The 23,902-nt window shown below is 40.9% G+C and overlaps 1 protein-coding gene across 4 annotated transcripts in view; it reads left to right on the forward strand.

The window, feature by feature from the left end:
* The window catches only part of CAMTA1 (calmodulin binding transcription activator 1), a 1,141,371-nt gene that overhangs the window by 972,243 nt on the left and 145,226 nt on the right, over nt 1–23,902 (forward strand). For 3 of the 4 annotated variants that reach the window (XM_075190128.1, XM_075190126.1, XM_075190127.1), the window contains exons 7-8: nt 7,154–7,294; nt 16,670–18,516. In XM_075190128.1, coding sequence (XP_075046229.1) covers nt 7,154–7,294; nt 16,670–18,516 — 1,988 coding nt within the window. The remainder of the gene's footprint in view (nt 1–7,153; nt 7,295–16,669; nt 18,517–23,902) is intronic. The other variant, XM_075190129.1, reaches the window with a different exon arrangement.

A 23,902-nucleotide genomic window follows, 5' to 3' on the forward strand; every position in this document is an offset into this window, starting at 1 on the left:
TATTCATGAGATTTCTAGAGTGATTCATAATATTGCACATCGGAAATACATGTAGTAAGAGATCCGCTTGGCTTTAGATTTTGATCAGGGATGCAAAAATAAAATCTGTATTCATAACAAGGCATCTCAGCTTAATAATGGTGCACTTAGCGTATCGGGAAAATGCTGCAAATGTTTCTACAACCGTTATACGCAGGTGGAGGCGTGATGTGGAAGGTGCAGATGGCAGGTCAGACTTTTATGACTGGAGTTCAGATGTGGAGGGGTACTGTTGGGGTCCTGCAAAAGACTCTGCCCCCACTATGGGGGACACAGTGCACCAAACACCACAATGAAGCCCATTTGGCCACATACTTTGAATCTCATCCAATGTTGAAACTATCATTCGGCCCTTAGGGCAACAGCTAGAGATGGCTTACGGCATGACTTAGAGGATAGCGGTCATTTACCCAATAATAATCTGATCGATCGGACATTGTGGTAATTTTTTAGACAACATACATTATAGCCGGCATTACTCTAATGTTCTGCAGAATGGCAGCATACAACTTTTAATTTCTTTTGAACACTGAGTTGCGGTGCTTCCAATCACCCAGTGCAGTCACTGCTCTGGGGGCTTGAGACTTTGGACCCGTCCCTAAAGGAAAATGGCCCATTTCCTCCCCATTCCTCATGATCTAAAAGGCCCCAGAGAGGGACACGGGTCTTCAGGTCCACTTTGTTAAAGCTAGAGGAGACCCTTGTCATCCCTGAGCGTTAGAGCCAGAAGGCCCTTTAGGAGGAAAGGGTCTTCAGCCCCACCTCTGCAGCAAGGCTCTGACGGGCCCCCCTCTCCCCGAGGTAGGCCGAAGCTTCCCCCAGAATGAGGAACCCTCCGATAACTAGGGGAGAGGGTCGCCCTTAAGGGTCTATACCCAAAACCCAGAAAACAAAATGTACCAGGCACAAACGAAGAGAAACGTGCAAAAAGTGTATAGCATGTTGCTCGTGTTCAATAAATAAATAGTGCTATTTAAGGCCCCAGCCTCAAGGGTTGTCCTTGCCTCAACCAAAAGTCTAGGGCAAAGGAAAAATGGTGCTACCTGAATTAAAAGTGCTAGTGCAAAGTGCTGTACTCTGTGCACAGGTGTCCCGGTCACCAAGTGCATTTTCATGCACCCCCAGGTCACACCGGTGGCACATATACACCTCGGGCTTCAAGCAGCCGGCCTAATGGCCAGAGGACCAGGAGATGACCCATGACCTCCAGATAGCCTCAGTGCATACATCGGCCTCTACACCTGATCTTATCTAAATATCCTACAACTACTGTTTATATACCTTGTACCATTCCTGGAGCCAGAGACATATATTAGCACTGACTTAATGAAGGTAACAGAGGCTCTCATCAAGGCAATAGCGATATGTTTTCCAAAGGGACAGATTTTATTTAATTTTTTCAGAAATTAAATAAAATGTGGTAATTTCTCCCAATCATATTTTTATAACTTTTCCCCGTAAATCCAACAAATGTATTTTTTTTCATTTTTTTTTTCTCTTAATAAATTAATTTATTCCAAAGCGGGCGTGTTTGGTGATACAATAATTTAACATGGGCTTTATTTGGTTTGTGATTTTTTTTTTTTTTAATTACTCGGAATACAAATGTCCCATCTGTATTTTCCTAGAAACGTCGATTTTTAAGCGATTTAAGTTTCTGACTATCCCTACCAAACGTTGGACCTGTCCGAGTAGACCAGATACCCTGTTCGGCTTTTTTCTGGAAATATTAGTTTGTCCTGTATTTTAATGTTACTTTTCCACCCATCATAGAAATAAAATTACATAATTTCTATGTTTTTATTATAAAAATAACATAAATGTATATACGACATAACGCTATATTACCATTTAAAACCATAAAAGTCACGGATCTGATCTAATGCTACTCTAATTCCAGCATGACAAAAAACTAGTTTTATTTTTACTTATTTTTTTTTACATTAAAATTATTAATCTATGCTGCAATTTATCTAAATCTTTGCAGCATGGCTTCCCAGTGGTTATATGTAGTCGAGCAGACTGCGTCTGAACTAATTGTAGGACAATGCTCATTTCTCTTTGTTTCCTATATGTCCTGTTTTCACTGACTGTTCCGATAACTCCATTGGAAATGCATTATCTGATATGAAACTGTAAACAATGTAGCAGATTGCACACACTCTCTACTGGGATCATGAAAGATGTCATCTTATCCAATCAGATCCCCAGGGCCACCTGTTGTCAGTGTCCCACCTCTAGGATATTGCAACAGCTGTTTCTGGTTAGTCAGGGAGGATATTCTGATTATAGATGGAGTACACACGTGTCACATGTGAAAATACTTTGTCATATTTTAACATATGTATCCATAGTTGGGTATTTTGGGCTCGTTCACACCTGTCCGCTTTATTGCACTTGTCACATGTTAATAACCCCCTGAAAAATGCATTAAAAAAATAGGTCAAGTAAAAAACAATGCTGCCATACCCACCATTGCGTTCTAAGATGTTAATGTTGAACAACCTTTTTTTCTTATGTTAACAAACGCTACCACTACTATACAAGCAAGGTTAAAGTACAAGGCTTGGTCTACACTTTAATTAGCGTTGTTTTTTGATACTTGTGTGTATGAGTCAATAAGATGAAATATCACAATTACCCAGATGATCTGAATAAAGCAGATAACTTCTTGCAGTAGAATCAGTAAAAATCAATACAAGAAGAGACAATAGAGAAATAAACTGGTGAAGGCACAACTAGAACACAGGAAACATTACAAAGATGAGACAGGACATAGCGAGGGACAAAATTGTGACATTCGAGAGGACTAGGGAGGTAAGCAGAGATGATAGAGGTGGAGGGAAGTGAGGTGGAGAGGAAGCTGGAGTGAGAGGATGGAGTTGTTTAGGATGAAGCAGGGTAGCAAATGGAAATAATAGGGGTGGAGGTTAAGGAGTTGAAGGGGCAGGTGGAGCGTGAGGAGGGGATTGTCTTAGGATGGCGTTGGGTAGACAATAGTGAAAAGCTGAGTCTTGAGAGAGAGTTTGTGGGCGATTCTGGTCGGGCTGGCAATGTGGGCGAAGTCCTGCAGGCAGTGTGAGGAAGTGTGAGGTGGTGACGTCAGAAGGGGAAGTGTGAGGTGGTGACGTCAGAAGGGGAAGTGTGAGGTGGTGACAGCAGAAGGGGGAGTGTGAGGTGGTGACAGTAGAAGAGGGAGTGTGAGGTGGTGACAGCAGAAGGGGAAGTGTGAGGTGGTGAAAGCAGAAGGTAGAGTGTGAGGTGGTGACAGCAGAAGGGGGGGTGTGAGGTGGTGACAGCAGAAGGTGGAGTGTGAGGTGGTGACAGCAGAAGGGGGAGTGTGAGGTGGTGACAGAATAAGGGGCGGGTGTGAGGTGGTGACAGCAGATGGGGGAGTGTGAGGTGGTGACAGAATAAGGTGGAGTGTGAGGTGGTGACAGCAGATGGGGGAGTGTGAGGTGGTGACAGCAGATGGGGGAGTGTGAGGTGGTGACAGCAGATGGGGGAGTGTGAGGTGGTGACAGAATAAGGGGCGGGTGTGAGGTGGTGACAGCAGATGGGGGAGTGTGAGGTGGTGACAGCAGAAGGGGGGTGTGTGAGGTGGTGACGGCAGAAGGTGGAGTGTGAGGTGGTGACGGCAGAAGGGGGAGTGTGAGGTGGTGACGGCAGAAGGGGGGGGGGTGTGAGGTGGTGATGGCAGAAGGTGGAGTGTGAGGTGGTGACGGCAGAAGGTGGAGTGTGAGGTGGTGACGGCAGAAGGTGGAGTGTGAGGTGGTGACGGCAGAAGGTGGAGTGTGAGGTGGTGACGGCAGAAGGGGGAGTGTGAGGTGGTGACGGCAGAAGGGGGAGTGTGAGGTGGTGACAGAATAAGGGGCGGGTGTGAGGTGGTGACAGCAGATGGGGGAGTGTGAGGTGGTGACGGCAGAAGGGGGGGGTGTGAGGTGGTGACGGCAGAAGGGGGGGGTGTGAGGTGGTGACGGCAGAAGGTGGAGTGTGAGGTGGTGACGGCAGAAGGTGGAGTGTGAGGTGGTGACGGCAGAAGGGGGAGTGTGAGGTGGTGACAGAATAAGGGGCGGGTGTGAGGTGGTGACAGCAGATGGGGGAGTGTGAGGTGGTGACGGCAGAAGGGGGGGGGTGTGAGGTGGTGACGGCAGAAGGGGGGGGTGTGAGGTGGTGACGGCAGAAGGTGGAGTGTGAGGTGGTGACGGCAGAAGGTGGAGTGTGAGGTGGTGACGGCAGAAGGTGGAGTGTGAGGTGGTGACGGCAGAAGGGGGAGTGTGAGGTGGTGACAGAATAAGGGGCGGGTGTGAGGTGGTGACAGCAGATGGGGGAGTGTGAGGTGGTGACAGTAGAAGGGGATCCCCTATGCAGATTCTACTAGGGGGCCAGCAATGCACTGTTTGCCCCTGCATGGAGCACTGGGGCAGTTTCCGCCCACTCCAACACCTCCTCCTATTATAAGAATAGTACAGCATCCAGTATACACTGTACACGGGGACTCTGAGACCAGTCAAGTAAGTTTCAGTAAGTTGACTCAGCTCTCAATCAGGGTTCTCAGGCGCTCCTCAGAAGAATGCACATTGTGCTGAAAATATGTATCACCTAATCTTAAATTAATTTAGATAATTTCCTAGCAAGTAGCACTTGACATTGAAAAATGACATTACTAGCACATAAATTATCTCTTCCATGATTCATTAACCCTCTTTTACCAAGAAGATAATGGGCTGTCATGCTGTACTGTGAGAAAGTGCTCTGCAGTATCAAAAGGGCATTATGAAATATTATTCATGAACCAAAAAGTACAAACTGTGACTATTATGTTGATAAACCTTTCAGTCAGCAACAAGAATACCCCCCAGCCTGCCCGGGAGGGGGGGAAGCTGTCGGCAATCCAGATATAGTATCACCAGTCACCCAATGTTATTTACTAAGAAAATGCAAATGTCCAGTAACCCACAGCGGCCAATCAGAAAGTTACTTTCATTACCTTACACGAGATCAGTCAAAGCTATTTGCTGATTGGTTGCTGTAAGTTATTGCACCTTTGTACTTTGTTAGTAAACAAACACCGCTGGATCGTTCCAAATTCTGCTAACCTATATCTCCCAGGGCATGCTGGGATTTGTAGTTCCATAAGTAGCTGCCTAGAGGTGGCGGTGAGTTAGAATTCCGCTGGGAAGCTGTAATCACACAATTTATTTTGCTTGAACTTGAGCGCTAAAATCCATGGTGTTAATTGATTAAATACTGAAATACCTCACAGAGAAATAAAACACATTGCTGTGTTTGCCACAGTTGTTTAATATGAAAGGTCGAGTTTAAGTAACCACTAAAATGTCTAATCTCAGCTACAGGTCATTTAAAGGGCCTCAGACCTTGTAGCTAGAGCACGGAACGCACACATGGCTGCGCCTGCAAACACTGCGCACAGTTAGGTACGCTGTAGGCGTGCGTACAAGGAGAAGCGGCATTCTGCAATGTCTTCTGCTGTATTGTGTTTGTTTATTGTTTTTATCTTACATTAACCAACTGCATAAAACATTAAATGCAAGCATTACTGCAATAAATACATATCAGGAATGAAAAACTAAATCAGAATTATATTTTTAAATATTTAGGACCCAGTGAGACTAGTTTGAAAAAGAGTGATGTCATCGGGGGGGTCTTGTTTATTGAATACATGTGGTCATGGTGACACAGGAGTGTAATTCTTGATGCAAAATATTCCTCCCGGTTGGGTATAAAATAATCTATTCATCCACAGCTATGTTTGGTGAGACCTCCTGTGCTTGTGTGAAATCTTGGACCCATGTACAGGTTACACAAGCTCAATGATGACAGGAACGAATGGAGACAGGATGGATAAGGGGAGATCTCAGTAGTCCGCAGACTAATGACAATGAGGAAGCCGGAGTGTTGCAGCTGTCAGGGGTCACGGTAGTAGCAGAACCGAGCAGGCCCCACGAAACGATAGTAACAGTTCATGTGGCTCCATCCTGCAGACTGACAACAACCGGATGTATCCAATGTGAATGCAAAATGTCATGAATTTCCTGATCACACATCAGCTTTAAAGGGGAACTTTCTAAAACAAATGTCTAATTAAATGAATGTTTACATAACCTGGTTGTCGTGTTCTTTGCTGATCCAGATTTGTATTTGCTGCAGATTTTCTTGGAAGACATTTTTCCAATGTGACAAGTTTAGCAATTCTCTTCCTGTCTGTGCGTAGTAGCAACAGATTATCTTTATTTCATTAGGAATACCTTTGTTATTATCTCAATAGAAGATTATAAAGTGAAACAAGCAAGTAACATCATGACCTATTACGCTTTTCCTGATTCACAGCATGTATTTTTACACACAGGGTTTGCATGTCATGATGTAATATTTATTCACTGTATATTACTATCACATAAGCACGTTTTCCTTTATAAAGGCCCAAACACGTACACTTTTCAGGCTCACGTTTTAATCAAGCTACTCCCCATTTCAGAACAAAATCCACCCCTTTCAAAGTTTGCATATCGGGCACTTGGGATCTATGCATTAATATGTGTCTACATTTCTCCCCAAAAAAAACCTTAAGCAGTAGTGATTTGCCACAACTTCACTCACTCCCTAAACATCTGCATAGTTTAATAATTGTTAGGCTGTATTTGGCTTGTATTGCAGATCTCTAAAGATGTATCAGAAGCTTACCAGCACACAACCAATCAGATCAAATAAAACCTCTGTTATAACTCCATAGAGTAGACTCTATAATGGCCTAACACCAAGCTTAAGTACAATGAATGGAGTATTTGGAAGATGGGATATGTTGTTGAAAAAGGCTGTATCTTTAGAAAACTTGACACTTGTTATATCTTGATAATTTCCCTTTAAGTAAAAGCTATTTAACAAGCACTCATTTGCACACAGTGGCGGCAGCCATTTTATGGACTGCACTAATGTCTGTATGAATGTAGCCTATCCGATTCACCGTTCTGGGCTCCGACAAAATGGCTGCCTCCACTGTGTGTGGAGACGGGGAATAGACTTTAATGGGATTAATGAAAAAGAAAATTAAAAAAGCTGTTTCTGACTGTGGCCTCCAATATTCTCTCCACAGTTCACGGTATTAAGTGGACATGCAGCAATGGGAACAGCGGTTCAGGGTTTTCTGTGGAGCACCTTGTTCAGCAGATACTCGACAGTCACCAGAGCAAACCACAACCTCGGACGCACAACTGTCTCTGCACTGGCAACTTAGGTAACTATAGAGATGTAACAGGGTTCTCACAAATAGCCATGGTCTAGCAATGTACGCAGCCATTCTCCTCAGAAGGCCTATTTAATAACATGGAGGAAGAAAGCCATTCAGGAGCTGTTGTCCATAGCAACCAATCAGATGTTAGCTTTCATTGGCCTGGGTCAGAATATACTAATAAGAGCAAATGTATGATTGGTTTCTATTACATGGACTAAAAATGTGCTCTATGCACCTTGTTATTAAATAAGCCCAAATTTACAAAAAAGGATAAAATCCTGTGCCCCAATGACAATGCCTAGGGTGCCAGAGTAGGGACAATTGTGCGCAATTTTAAGGACAATTATTGATAACAATTGAAATCCCTTAGAAATTGCTATTTAAGAATGACAATAAATTTGCAAGTAATGTAAAAAAAAAAAAGTTAATTACAGCCTTCATTTTAATTTTTAGATGTTCTTATGCACTTCTTGCAAATTGATTTTAAAATGTTTTTATAATGTGAAAGGAATACAACGTCACAATCTTGTTTCATTGTATGATCAGTTTGAGTCCAGGCCCCAGTCTACACCTGAGGAAATAGCAGTCATTGAAAATCACCAATCACTCACATCAATAAGTGGCTTTTTTCCGACTGGTGGTAGCTGAGAAATGTGAAGGTGTATTATACTTTGCACGCAGGAGCTGTAACACTTACCCACAGGGGCAGGCTGGGCTGTGGGGGGATCTGCCCCCCCCCCCTTTTTTACTGAATAATTTTTGCTGCATTTCATAATTTTTACTGCATTTCATAACGATTATCCTAGAAATGACAGAAGAAGGGTAATTAAAACAGTAATCCCACATATTTTTTTCTTTAAATAGTAAGTTAAGTACTTTCTAAGCAAGCAATTTTCTTAGCTATTTTCCTACAAATCATTATCTCCATTTAAAAATATCTGTTTTGACACAGTCAATCTGCTATACAGACACAGGCTCACAGCTCTCAGCATGTCATGTGATGGCAAAGGGGAAAGAAGTAGGATGTCACAGTGCAGACAGATCTCAGAGGGGCATTCCAAAACCCCACTGTTCACCACATTATGTGCCAAGTGACTGTGGTTGCCATGGTAGTCCAGAATCATACATCTTTAGTAGCAGCCTGAAAAAAGCAAGCAATGAAAATGGTAAATACCAACATCCTTTTAATATCTGACAACAGTGATTTATGTTTGTTTATTTCATAGGATTGCTGCTTTAAGAGGGCTATCCACTTAAGAGAACCCCCCTCTCTTTCAAAAGTGCTGACTTAATTATTGCATGGCTGAGGTTCTACCCCACTCTGGACCATCACCATTACCATATTACAGGCAATATTATTAGGAACAAAGAGCTTTCCGTGCCCCAGCCAGGTCTGGGCTGGTAATTCAGATCTGTCCAGACTGGGGGCGTGTCATTTATGCAGCGCCTGATTGGACAGGAGCCACAACCAATCCTACCAGGTGCCACATTAGTTACACGCCTCCTATCCATAACGCAGAGTGCAAAGGACAGCTTCCAAATGATTCAATATTTGAATATATTCAGTTATGGTGAGCGCTTGTCTTTTGTCTGCATATTTGTGACATTATTAGTAGTTCTTATAGGAAGCAAATTCCAATTTAATTGCAGTGGTCGATTAACTACATTGAATCCCAGAGAGTCAATACAATTGCTCTTGCTGTACATTTTCCATCAGACAAATGTCAAAATGTTTATTACAATTGCTCTGTTCAGGAAAGATTGTATTTCATTAGTGTTTTATTTTCAACAAAATGCTCAGAGAGCATTTTAATCTTAAAGCAGACTGGACAGATACCACGCGGTTGATTTATATTCAGAATATTCATGTGTTTTGTACACAGGGTAATCATATTAGTTCTAAGAATAGATTTTGTTGTGCTTTTTTTTTTTACTGTTTTCCCGGTTACTATTTATTTATTTATTTAGGTTTTTTTTTCCTTTTTGTTTTTGTTTTAGTTTATATTTAGTTATTTATATTTTCTCCCAAACAGCCAGTGGGAACTGTGTTAGCTGTTTAATGACCTGAGTTTGTACTATTTCACTACTACATATTTATTGCACGAGCGTTCAGCGGTATTATTAGGAGCAGCCTATATTACTGTTGCACAGACATAATGGTGTTTTGTTTTTTTTCTTTCTTGCTCACATAAATTCATTGGTATCTCGCTGGCCTTTTGCTTCCATGCACAAATTATTCATATACTTGCAGATTCAACAACACAATTGCCCACAAGCCAAAAAAGGAACATATCTCAGTTTGGTTGTGCAGATAATGTGCACACAGATTGAAAACAATATTCAGAGGGGCTTTGCAGGCTGTGGTCTGTGTAATCTCTCGCAGCTTCAGTATGATTATTATTGCACATTTAAAGGGCTATGAGATAAATCATAACGTCATGCAATTATTTATGACAACTGCCATCAAAATATCTAATTTAGTGTTTTTGAAATTAACTTTTGCATTTAGCACTGAAATTGGCATCATCACAAAAACAATTGCAGGGTGCAACTAAGGAACAAGCAAAATACATAAATAAATATTTATATACGATTTCCATCTATTTATCAGCCCATATATTGTTTTTGTTTCGCTGATTCATTGACTTTTGTTACCTTAGAAAGTGCCCCCTGTATGCACCTCATAAGTGGCTTTTCTCATCCTGTGAAAACAGTGTTTTCATTTTCTCCCACCGTAGTTTAAGTACATTAAATAAATATAATTTTAATTTAGATTTTGTCAGAATATTCTGATTCCGTATCTTGAAAGATGTGGAAATTGTTTTTAATTTTTTAGGTGTGTTTGACAAGGGTCTTATGTTATGGTTTATCTCCTGTTCATCCATGTGAGATAACAAAGGATAGAACAATGTGTAGCAGATCACATCATTGGAATGTTCACAGCACTACAGAGAATGTGACTGATTGATAGACACATATTAGGTGAAATGGACAGATATGAGAGAGATAGATATTAGGTAGATGTGAGATAGATATGAGACTGATATATAGATAAATATGAGATGGATAGATAGATAGATATGAGAGATAGATAAATATGAGATGGATAGATAGATATTAGATAGATAGATATGAGAAGGATAGATAGATAGATAGATATTAGATAGATAGATATGAGAAGGATAGATAGATATTAGATAGATAGATATGAGAAGGATAGATAGATGATAGATAGATATTAGATAGATAGATATGAGAAGGATAGATAGAAATGAGATGGATAGATATGAGAGATAGATATGAGAAGGATAGATAGATAGATAGATAGATATTAGATAGATAGATATGAGAAGGATAGATCGATAGATAGAAAGATATATATGAGATAGACAGATAGAAATGAGATAGATAGATATAAGAAGGATAGATAGATATGAGATAGATATGAGATAGATTTGAAATAGATAGATATGAGATAGATAGATATGAGATGGATAGTTAGATAGATATGAGATGGATAGTTAGATAGATATGAGATGGATAGATAGATAGATATGAGATGGATAGTTAGATAGATATGAGATGGATAGATAGATAGATAGATAGATTTAAGATGGGTAGTTAGATAGATAGATTTAAGATGGGTAGTTAGATAGATATGAGATGGATAGATAGATATAAGATGGGTAGTTAGATAGATATGAGATGGATAGATAGATAGATAGATTTAAGATGGGTAGTTAGTTAGATATGAAATGGATAGATAGATATAAGATGGGTAGTTAGATAGATAATAGATAGATAGATATAAGATGGGTAGTTAGTTAGATATGAGATGGATAGATAGATAGATATAAGATGGGTAGTTAGATAGATATGAGATGGATAGATAGATAGATAGATATAAGATGGGTAGTTAGATAGATATGAGATGGATAGATAGATAGATATAAGATGGGTAGTTAGATAGATATGAGATGGATAGATAGATAGATATAAGATGGGTAGTTAGATAGATATGAGATGGATAGATAGATAGATAGATAGATATAAGATGGGTAGTTAGATAGATATGAGATGGATAGATAGATAGATAGATATGAGATGGGTAGTTAGATAGATATGAGATGGATAGATAGATAGATATGAGATGGGTAGTTAGATAGATATGAGATGGATAGATAGATAGATAGATATGAGATGGATAGTTAGATAGATATGAGATGGATGGATAGATAGATTTAATGTAGAGGTATCAATATATATTTCAAGTTTGACATAATTGGCAGCACATTGCAGCATATATTGGTCCCAAATAGACCGCTCAAGATATGATCGAGATCTATCGGATGTTGATGGAACGGACGGTAATTCTGACCGGATAATGACTGCTTCTTACCACGTATTCTCCTCATCTGACCGCAGTAATGGATTCAGATGTTTTGGCCATAGCGCTGAACTGCAAATCTTTACAGCCAATCCCATCAACCATTCAGCCCGTGTATGGCAACCTTAAAACAAACTGGTTATAGCAAACCAACCAAAGGTGAAAATATTGTTATCTAACAGCTGACGGCTTTTATCCAGCGAATCCAAATGGAATACCAATTATTTCTAAGTAATTCCTCTGAGCTATCAATGACCGCAAAATAAAAAAGAATCGGCGCTGAAATGAACTTGTCCCATTTTTAAAACCTGCTTTGCTTTATGTACACTGACAATGCAGTGTTAGCAAGGGTTACATTTCTATGCATGCAACTGTTGCATTACTAAGCAAACGATAAACATTGAAATATGTTGTATTGACACATAGTAACCAAACTGACTGTTAGTCGTGTGGTGTCTTTCAGGATTCATCAGCGCCCTCTAGTGGCTAACATGCTCAAATACCAACAAAATAATAATAATAATTTATCCAGCAGCATGCGTTTTGGTATTGTTTTACTACAACCAAGTTCTTGGATATTAGTCTGATTGTTTTGCTACACTTATGCAATATATTGATAAGCTTCAGGGGAAAGCACACGACATGTATGGAAGGGAACAGTGATTGAGCGAAAATGATTAAATATAACACTGATGGATGGTTAAGATTAATATTCCATATGTTTGATTTTTTTACTTGGTTTTTGCATATTTTAGATTATTTTTATCATGTCATTTTTTTGTTCTATACACATAATATGCACGTATCATGTTATCTTATCTATTGCAAATCTATCCAAGACGTAGAATATTTTTAATTCTAACAACACATGGAAGCATATAACCTTTGTTGTTGTTTTATGATATAAGTAAAAAAGACACATTGGCTTTTTTTTTTTCAATTTAAACCTGCAACCTATCTACTGACGTAGGTTAGATACACTCTTTAATAGAATTATTATAGAATTAAAAGCTGGGAAAACTGGAGACATATTTTCCATTATTTAGAGAGTAACCTTTGCTATCTTACTTTCACCTCGAATCTGCAGTATGTCCGACATCTCAAGTCATTGACTTGGATCAATCCAAAATAATGGTGCTGTTTGCAGCAGTGTTTCCGGCTTCAGATCTCTAGTATCTATTTACTTATCATTCTTAATAGAGTGGACAGACAGCGCTTTTTAAGCGCATTCTATTTATTTTATTCATTTTTGGGGGGGTTCTTCTTTTTCATAAAGTATTTTTACATGCATTCTGTGATGGTATAAATCTTCCCCTTGAGATGCATTGTAAGACAAACCTTGGTACCAGTCCTACAATTTGTTTTAGCACTAGTAGCTATGCATCTTGAGTGCAAGAGCTTGCAATCCGTTTCACTCGTTTTGTGCATTTTGCATGTGCCTTGCCTTCCCTGTATGAATAGATGGATTTTACATTGAATTTTAAAATAATTGTTTTGTATTTTTGTTTTACTTTCATTCCAAGCACTCAAAACCGTACCAGCTTCTTGACACAAATCATCATAACCATTCGTAAGAAAGGATTACCTTTCATTTTCTTTTGGGTCAGCACAGTGGCACAGTGGATAGCATTGCCGCCTCTCAGTACTGGGGTCATGAGTTCACTTACGACAAGGCTATCTGTGTGGAGTTTGTATGTTCTCCACGTATTTTCGTGGGTGTCCTCCCAAACTCCAAAGACATACTGGTGGGTTAATTGGCTTCAGACAAAGTTGGCCCTAGTGCATTGTTGGCTAACCTGTGACACTCCAGGTGTTGTGAAACTACAAGTCCCAGCATGGTTTGCCAATATATAGCAGCTTATTGCTGGAAGGGTATGCTGGGACTTGTAGTTTCACAAACACCTGGAGTGTCACAGGTTGGCCAACACTGCCCTAGTGTATATGTGTGCCAGCGATTTTAGATTGTAAGCTCCACTGGGCAGGAAGTGATTAACTATTCTCGCATAATATAGGCATTACATAAGTAACTGGTAATAATAATAATAATTATTATACAACAATTAAGGTTCCTATGTCTTTCTAATCAATTAGAGGAAGAAGTTTAAAAGATTCATAGGCCATCCTTCTGTGTAATATAACACAAGAGTAATTCACAGAAGCCTCGTTACTCAGTCATCAAAAGCAGCTTATATGAAATACTGGTGTAGCGTAGTCATAAGATAATAGTTTAATTGGGAGATTGATGCTGATTAGGACAGAAAAATGAAAGAGAAACCACATTCTTCTCTGGAAGTTAGCCATGGTAGCCTCTTAGAAGAACCCAAAAAGAATTTGCAAACAGATGTAGCCTAAGTAATTCCAAAGTAGTGTCTCAGGTAATCTTAGAGAGCTATATCTGAAGTTGACCATACAGGGTCAGATCCAGGGGATCTCCTGATCACTGACCAATGGGATCACTGTAAAGATTTGACCCTACATCCGAGTGTAGATAGATTGGAAATTGCTGGCTGTTTTTCACCTGGCCAGTACAATCGGATTTTATGGCACCCAACCAGAGTCTTCGTCCAATGACCAAACACATTGGAACATAGCAGTCATCAGTGAACCGTATTTAATGCCCGTTCCATTCAATGTCTGTTCAAACTTGATCAGAGTTTCATCCTGATAGCCAATCATTTTGTGACCACACACTGAAGCAGACCAATCCAGAGTATGGCTAACTCAGATTGGCTGAAACCAGGAACCAATTGGTAAACTAAATCCCCAGTTGTTGGTGATGAAGATGATATTGTTAAATTTAAATATAATTTAACTAGAGTTTCAGGTATACCTCGAAATTACATTTTGTCCTTCATTAACGATTTTTTTATTTTTATTTTCTATTGCATGTATTTATAGGTAAAGTTTAACACTGAGTGCTGTGAATTCTTGTGCAATTAAATATCTTATCTTCGAGGACTAGTAATGTGAGAAAATGAGAAAAATAATTATATCTCAGTACAGTGTCCATTTGTGGACATTCCTCCATAATCCCAAAGAGTGAGAAAGATAATGATATATATTGCTCACTTCGTTTGAACGATACCTTTAGCTTCTAATCTTCACTAATGCAGAAATAGATGGCAATGTCCATAATACACCCAGTGGTGGCATTAACCTGTTTATTGAACACCGTTGCTCCAAACCCCAACCTAGCACCTCTTCCACGCACAGCGATCTGCTCATGGAACACAGCTGTGAGGCAACTCTCCTTTTTCATATTACAAAAGGAAAAGATAGAATTAAAAAAGAAAGAAAGTATACCAAAAACATAATTTAATAAAACGATAGTAGAATTACTCATATGTTTCATTTATTTGTTACAAATGACTGCTTATGTGTTGCATGTTAAAATATAACACTTGAGCTCAGAATTCCATGATCTGTGTAAGGACCCTGGCCCTTCCATGACCTGTGTAACGACCCTGGCCCTTCCATGACCTGTGTAACGACCCTAGCCCTTCCATGACCTATGTAAGGACCCTGGCCCTTCCATGACCTATGTAAGGACCCTGGCCCTTCCATGACCTGTGTAAGGACCCTGGCCCTTCCATGACCTGTGTAACGACCCTAGCCCTTCCATGACCTATGTAAGGACCCTGGCCCTTCCATGACCTGTGTAACGACCCTAGCCCTTCCATGACCTGTGTATAGACCCTGGCCCTTCCATGACCTGTGTAACGACCCTGGCCCTTCCATGACCTGTGTAACGACCCTGGCCCTTCCATGACCTGTGTAAAGACGCTGGCCCTTCCATGACCTGTGTATAGACGCTGGCCCTTCCATGACCTGTGTATAGACGCTGGCCCTTCCATGACCTGTGTATAGACCCTGGCCCTTCCATGACCTGTGTAACGACCCTGGCCCTTCCATGACCTGTGTATAGACCCTGGCCCTTCCATGACCTGTGTATAGACCCTGGCCCTTCCATGACCTGTGTAAAGACGCTGGCCCTTCCATGACCTGTGTATAGACCCTGGCCCTTCCATGACCTGTGTAAAGACGCTGGCCCTTCCATGACCTGTGTAAGGACCCTGGCCCTTCCATGACCTGTGTATAGACCATGGCCCTTCCATGACCTGTGTAAAGACGCTGGCCCTTCCATGACCTGTGTATAGACCCTGGCCCTTCCATGACCTGTGTATAGACGCTGGCCCTTCCATGACCTGTGTAACGACCCTGGCCCTTCCATGACCTGTGTAACGACCCTGGCCCTTCCATGACCTGTGTATAGACGCTGGCCCTTCCATGACCTGTGTAAAGACGCTGGCCCTTCCATGACCTGTGTAAGGACCCTAGCCCTTCCATGACCTGTGTATAGACCATGGCCCTTCCATGACCTGTGTAACGACCCTGGCCCTTCCATGACCTGTGTAAAGAAACTGGCACTTCCGTGACTTCTGTAAAGAAACCGGTCCTTTCGTGACCTGTGTGCAGAGACCGGCCTTTCCGTGACCTGTGTGCAGAGACCGGCCTTTCCGTGACCTGTGTGCAGAGACCGGCCTTTCCGTGACCTGTGTGCAGAGACCGGCCTTTCCGTGACCTGTGTGCAGAGACCGGCCTTTCCGTGACCCGTGTAAAGAGATTGACCCTTCCATGACCTGTGTACAATTCCCTGGTGACTTCTAATATCTTTACATTTTGCAGTAGGGAGCACATTATACATTTGTTTCACGTTTGCACCAAATCTTATATTAATAGATTCAGTCCCCTATGAGCAAAGGAAACTATTCCCCGTGTCACAGTGAATCTCAACATAAATAAAATACATTGCAAACAGCAAATCTAGTAAGTTGACAGAGAAGCCTATCTCAGCAATGTTACAGTTAACTACCTGAATGACAGAGGTCAGTAAATCTGTAGTAAGAATACAATCTAGAAACCAATACATAGAGCATACAGAGTTCTGATTGTGCCCCTGTATTAATGCGTTGTCCTCTTGCTGATTGCAGGTGCAGGTAGCAGTGTGCATCACAAATGTAACAGTGCCAAACATCGCATCATCTCACCAAAGGTCGAGCCAAGGACAGGAGGATACAGTGCTCACTCGGAGGTACAAAATAATGATGTCTCAGAAGGCAAGAATGAGCACAGTCACGGCAAATCCTCCAGCCGGGAGAAAAGAAATGGCAAAATGGCAAAGCCAGTGCTGCTCCATCAAAACAGTACGGAGGTTTCGTCAACAAATCAAGTGGAGGTTCCCGACACTACCCAGAACTCACCTGTGTCCATCAGCAGCGGTTTAAATAGCGACCCAGACATGGCTGACAGTCCCGCTGTCACTGGTGTCTCTAGCATGGCCGTTGCCTCAGTCATGGGGAGCCTCTCTCAAAACGCCACTGTGTTTATGTCCGAAGTCACAAACGAAGCAGTATACACGATGTCGCCAAACACTGGTCCCAATCAACACCTCTTGTCCTCAGACACAAACACCCAGGGACTCGTACTGGCGGTGAGTTCAGATGGTCACAAGTTTGCCTTCCCTACGGCAGGGAACTCGGACAGCTTATCAATGTTGTCTGCTAATGTCTCAGAAGAGCTTGTATTATCCACCACCCTTGATAACAGCCGAAAGATACCCGAAACCACTATGAATTTTGACCCAGACTGTTTCCTCAACAACCCAAAACAAGGGCAGACGTACGGTGGAAGCGGTCTAAAAGAAGACAACATTAGCACTAACATACGAAGGTCATCCAGCACAGAACGTAGTTACGCATTCAACGCGACTTTAGCTAAAGAGATAAAAACGGAGGACACGTCATTTGAGCAGCAGTTATCAAAGGAGAGCTTTCCATCCACGTCATCGAATACTCTAACGCTCACTCCAGGTTCCAGCTTGCTCCCATCAGGTGGAGGACTTAGTCCTAGCACCACGTTGGAGCAAATGGATTTCAGTGCGATCGATTCCAACAAAGATTATTCAACCAGTTTTAACCAGGCGGTTCAGAGTCCCCACATCCATCAGACCCCTTCCCCTAGCTTCTTTCTACAAGATGCCAGCAAACCAATTCCTCTGGAGCAGAACTCCCACAGTATAAATGACTCAAACAACGCATATGTCAACACGTTAGGGATTCAGAACGTCAAGACCGAAGCGTCCAGTCAAACACCAACCAACTGTAACGGTTCGATTGACCATGGTAGGATAGAGTCAACATCTTCTCTCCAACTTATGCAGTTCCAGGCAAACTTTCAAGCGATGACTGCTGAGGAGGTTCCTATGGAGACATCACAGCAGGCAGAAGGGAACGGAAACCTTCTTAAACCTGGGGATCTTCAGGCTTGCAACGCCGAGCACTATATGCAGTCGGAAAACAACGCGTCCATGAGGAACGGCAACGGCCTGCCTATTTTGCAGGGAAATATGGTGCAAGGACTCTATCCTGTTGCTCACCAGGCGTTAAGTAACTCTTCCAACATGGAGCTCAATCTAGACCATTTTGATATCTCCTTCAGCAACCAGTTCTCTGACCTTATCAATGACTTTATCTCGGTAGAAGGAGGGAGTAACACTATTTATGGACATCAACTGGTGGCCGGGGACGGCAACGTCTTGCCTCAGGCAGAAGATGGGAACAGACCGGTATACGCTCAGGCTGAAATGTGCATACCTTGTTGTAGCCCTCAGCAATCCGGTATGCAGCTGAACAATTCTGACACGGGAGCCACCACCATGACCTATATGCATGTCGCTGAGGTCGTATCAGCGGCGGCACAAAGTACCCTGGGGTTGCTGCAACAAAGCGGGCGATTGTTTATGGTGACGGATTACTCTCCGGAGTGGTCGTATCCAGAGGTGAGAGTCTGATTTGTAAATACCGTATCATACATAACCTATATTTGTCTTGTCCACCCCAAAAAAATTTCCCCCTGATGTTTCAGAGGCATTTTGTCGCTTGTAAAGCAATGGCAGACAATGCCTAAACGTCTCCATAGACTACAGAAGATTTTAAAAGAGAAACCTGAACGCTTGCATGCGTTTTTATCTTAGATACGCTTCCCATTGGATGAAATGTCTGCAACATTATTAATTCTCTTGAGCGCTGTAAACTGAAAACCTGCTAGTGATTTATTGTGTGGTGGGTTCATCAATTATATTAGATTTTTTTTTTATTTTTTTTTTAAAAAAACATTATTTTTTTTTCCCCCAACAAATATTTGGAAAATAACAAGTTAGCTGTAAGAAGCGTTCACTGTCAGTTATGCATTGCATTATGGGGCACTTGCAATATGAGCCGTGTCATAGACGTGGGCTGGGTCTGTTTATCAAGTACATGGACACAACTGGGGAGCAAAAAAATAAGTGGTTCTTGCCTCGGGCAAAGTACGCCTACAAAAGATTCATAGATCCACACTGATCATGTTTATTGTATACCAGTGTTTCCCAAATCCAGTCCTCATAGAGCCCTAACAGTGCAGGTTTTCCAGGTCACTTGAAATAATTCTACCACCTGTGGATCTGTTACATTGTGTCAGTCAGTAATGACTACACCTGTGCTCCAACAAGGAGATAGGGAAAACATGCACTGTTAAGGCTCTCTGAGGACTGGATTTGGGAAGCCTTTTCCTATACTGTATATTGCATTAAAAAATATAGTTATACATTTATATTGTTAGCTTTCTGATTACTAAAAGCTGATATTGTATCATTGCTCCTTATATCAAGAAATCGCTATAAGGCTGAGTTGTTGTTTCAACTAGTCTCTTCTCATGTTATGTAGGAGCTCAGGCATCTTTTTCCAGCACTGTGTAAAGTAATATTTTATATGTGCCAGCATTAAATAAACAGCAATCAGGTTGGAAGAGCAGTTGTTTTATGTCAAAATATAAAATTCCATCTGCCAGAAATAATTGTGGACCTTTAATGAATACAGGGAGGCAGATCTCTCCTGGGAGAAACCAACACTTCTCAAAAATGATCTCTAAAACTCAGCTTGTTATTTACAGGTATTTAAAGAGCACATTAGCCGAAACCTGGACTATTAATAGTACTCAGAATTATTCCGCAGCCAGTCCTTGATTAAAATCAATATGAGGAAAAAAAAAAAAAACAGTGCTCAAAAATATTACCACTTTGTAATAAAAAGTTTGCTAGACTAATATTTTAATCTGACATAGCTGGATAGGTAGCAATCAAAAAATAGTTTTGGGATTGATCTCTAGAAAAAAAAGCTTTTTGGGAGATGTAGAGCTCATACAATCAGTGATAAGAAGGGGAGTGAATTGCAGAGAGTAAAACAATCCGTCAAACAATGTTGTTCGGCTGCGATCTGCCTGGTGTCATCGATGTGGTTTGTGCAAAACTTGTTTGAAAACTTTCCCTCCTCCAGTTTTATACTTGGGCTTCTAAAGTTATTAAACCAGCAGAGGAACCCAAACACAACAAGTGTCTGTTTACACGTTTGTTAGGAACTGAGCACAAGGCTATATCCAGGGGCTGCTATTACATCCGAATATGATTACTTGCAAAGAGGCTGCATAACATCTAATTGTACAACATTAAACTATATTTATAGTTGCATATACTTTTGGTAACCCGTTTCTGCGTCAATGTATTGATCATTTATCATCTTTTTCGACGGATGATGGGTTTGTATTGTTCATATTTATAACATACATCCCACGGCGCACACAGAGCGAAACCGCTTCCTAATTGCGCAGGAAAGAGACCAGATGAGACCCCCCCCCCCTCCCTCTATCTGCTGCCGTTCCATGAAAAATTATTTTCTTCTATGCAGTAATTTCTTAAATGGGAGCTTGTTATATGCAAATGACGGCAATAATCCTCAAACACCTGTTTACTATTATTAAGCTTACTGCGCGGGATATAATGTATTCATAGACTTATTTTAATTTCATATTCCTTAAAGTGGATTTTTTCATTTTACGTTAAAAAATATTTTCTTATGCTACAAGCATCTTACAGGGGATATTACAGTTACAAGTATAAGCTGCGGGGCATTTAGAGAACTTTTATATAGACTAGTAACATGTTGCGAGCAGCAGTTAGTGTATCGGAGGAAACGGAAAAATATACAGCTAAGACCCTGAAAGTCATAGAACTGCTTTCTGGAAACCAGTTCAGAAGGGTTATATATGTCAATGTTATGTCTGCGGTTGTAAAAATAGAATCGTCACAATTTTGGAAAGGAAATTTGACTAAAACTTCTAAAAAAAATGAAAAGTGGAGGTGTTGCCCATAGCGACCAATCAGAAATCAGCTATTATGTTCTAGAATGGATTAGATAATCGTAGCTTCTCAACAGTCAGTTTAAACCAGGCCTGTCCAACCTGCGGCCCTCCAGATGTTGTGAAACTACAAGTCCCAGCATGCACTTCCAGCTATCAACAGGTTGTCTACTGGTAAAGCATGCTGGGACTTGTAGTTTCACAACACCTGGAGGGCCGCAGGTTGGACAGGCCTGGTTTAAATAATGCAACGTTTGTATATACATGAACTACATTGCTATGTGTCTTTTCAAGAACTAGGAAGTCACTTCAGACATTTAACACTGTTGGAGGAAATGTACAAGAACATTTCACGAATACCCACCTGATAGAGATATAGCAAAGGATTCGCTGTGGAATGAGCCCTTAAAATATTTAGGTAATACTTTACATCTGTGTTGGTGAGAAAAACAAAATGAAATGGGGCCTTGCTATTCCAAGTTATAATAGCACTTTAGAATTTCTTTATAAAATACTTTCCTTGTTTTCTAGCATCTAGTCCTTGAGCGATTCACATAAGGTCAAGTGTTCTAAATGTGCTTCATTTGTAATGCAACGTGCGCCCTCTAGTGGACAATTTGTGTAACACAACACGAAAAGTTCTTGGCAAACTTTAGCGTGAACTATTTTGCATTTGACTTGGTGTAAAATCCTAACATGAGGAGGAGTGGGACAAAATCCCTCAAATATGATGTAAAAGGCTGATAAACTCAAGCAGAAAAGATTGCTTCGATTATTGATTCTAAAAGTGGATCGACAACTAATTATGAATTATGAGGTGTGCTTACATTTTCTCATGGGGCTTCCTCAAATTAGCTTACTTTTTTGTTAGATAATGACAAAGGAAATCATATTATGTGTTATTTGTCACATGAGATTAGAGTTATAAAATTGTAGGACTTGGAGAGGACTCGACGATTGTTAATTATATCTAGAAATGCATAAAAATAATGTGAAAGAAGATGTACTTCCTTTTTCACAGATAATTACACCCTAGTGACAGGGATGTTTGTAAAATATAGCCATATATTTTGTAAATAGTGATTTCCTGTGTGTCACATGACTGAGAGAAAAGAAAAGGGCTATGGAAAGTATCCTAAAAGTTCTATTACGTATTAAATCATGAGGACTGCAGCCCTGTGCCTTTATATGGTCACATTCCACATTTGTGGCTTCAAATATCCTTATAGTTTATAGTAGGGGGTACATTACTGGATCCAAGTGTATGCAGGGCTGGTGCAAGTTGTTTGGTGCCCTAGGCAAAGCTTCAGCCTACCTCTCCTCCTCCCCCAAATTCCCACTTCCTAGCCCCTGACATAATTGGCTTCACCATTGCCCAGGAGCAAACGCAGGATTTCTAGAGAGGCTCCAAATGGGAAAATTCAGAACAAAGCAAAACAAATCTTGACATCGCTCACCTGTTACATACAGACATGTCCCCCGATGCCCACCAGCTTTTCTCCCACACGCCACCTCCTTTCCACCAGATTTTCACACACGTCCCCCTGCCCACCAACTTTTCTCAAACATTCCCCACTACCAAACAGCTTTTTTTCTCATATGTCCTCTTGCCCACAAGAGTTTAATAAATAAACAGCTTAATGCTGTATGTACGAGGTATGTCTATTAAATAATGAGACTGATTAAATAACTCACCTTTATTTATTGGTATTACAAATTTAATGTTTGTCCCCTTCAATATACTCCCCATTTGCACTAATACATTGCTGTAGTCTTGTTTTCCACTGGTCGGAGGCATGGAGCAAATTAATTTCTGTCACTTGTTTCAACTTATCTGTCGTATTCTTCTTTACAGCATCAACTGACTCAAAATGTGTCCCTTTAAGCACTGATTTAACTTTTGGGAAAAGATAAAAATTGCAAGGTGCTAAATCGGGCGAATATGGAGGATGTTCAAGTGTAGTAATGTGTTTGTCGGTCAAAAACTGCTTCACAGACAGTGCTGTGTGAGCAGCGCATTGTCCTGGTGAAGAAAGAAACCATTTTTCCACAGTTCCGGCCGTTTCTTTCTGACTCTTTCTCTCAGCTTTTTGCAAAACTTCCTTCTAATAATTCTGATTAGCTGTTGTGCCTTCTGGAACCCATTCTTCCAAAATTACACCCTTGATATCGTAAAAAACAATGAGCATTGCTTTAAAATTTGACTTGCTTTGACGAGCTTTTTTCATTCTTGGTGATGACTGTGTTTTCCAGGCATTGACTGTCTTTTGGTTTCAGGATCGTACTGGAAGATCCAGGTCTCATCACAAGTGATTACTTTATGAAACAGGTTTGGATCTGTGTAAAGTTGCTGCAGAATGTCACCACAACATTCCTTGCGATATTCTTTTTGCTCTGGTGTGAGAACCCTCGGGACCATCTTTGCACAAACTTTTGTCATGTTATGATCCTCACGCAAAAAATTTCCATACGGTGTCTTTGTCAATGTTCATGGATTCAGCTATCATTCGTACACTGAGTCTTCGGTCTTTTCGAACAATCTGACTAATTTTTTCTAATTTTTTTCGGTTCTTGAAGTGCAAGGTCGTCCAGGGCGTTCATCGTCTTCGATGTTCTCATGTCCCTCGCTGAATCTTTTGTGCCACTCAAATACACGCGCACAAGACAGGCCGTCATTCCCATAGGCCGTAGTAAGCATTTGAAAACATTCTGCTTTGTTTACATGGTGGAATCACAGTCTCGTTATTTAATAGACATATCTCGTATGTCATTTAGATTACCTTTGTTTACGTGTTAATGTATTCTGCAGATGTAAAATGAATTATACTAATAGATAGCAACAGGGGAGAGCCAAATAGTGTGTAAATACTAATAAAATAAACATTTGCTCAAACCTAAAGTTTGTTCACATTATCAGTATGTAACTCAGGGATATTTCTGAAAGTAAACCTCCTCCCCCTCGTTTTCTCCAGCCCCCCCCCCTTTCATTTTCT

The sequence above is a fragment of the Mixophyes fleayi genome, chromosome 11 (assembly GCF_038048845.1).
Source record: "Mixophyes fleayi isolate aMixFle1 chromosome 11, aMixFle1.hap1, whole genome shotgun sequence".
Taxonomy (NCBI): Eukaryota; Metazoa; Chordata; class Amphibia; order Anura; family Limnodynastidae; genus Mixophyes; species Mixophyes fleayi.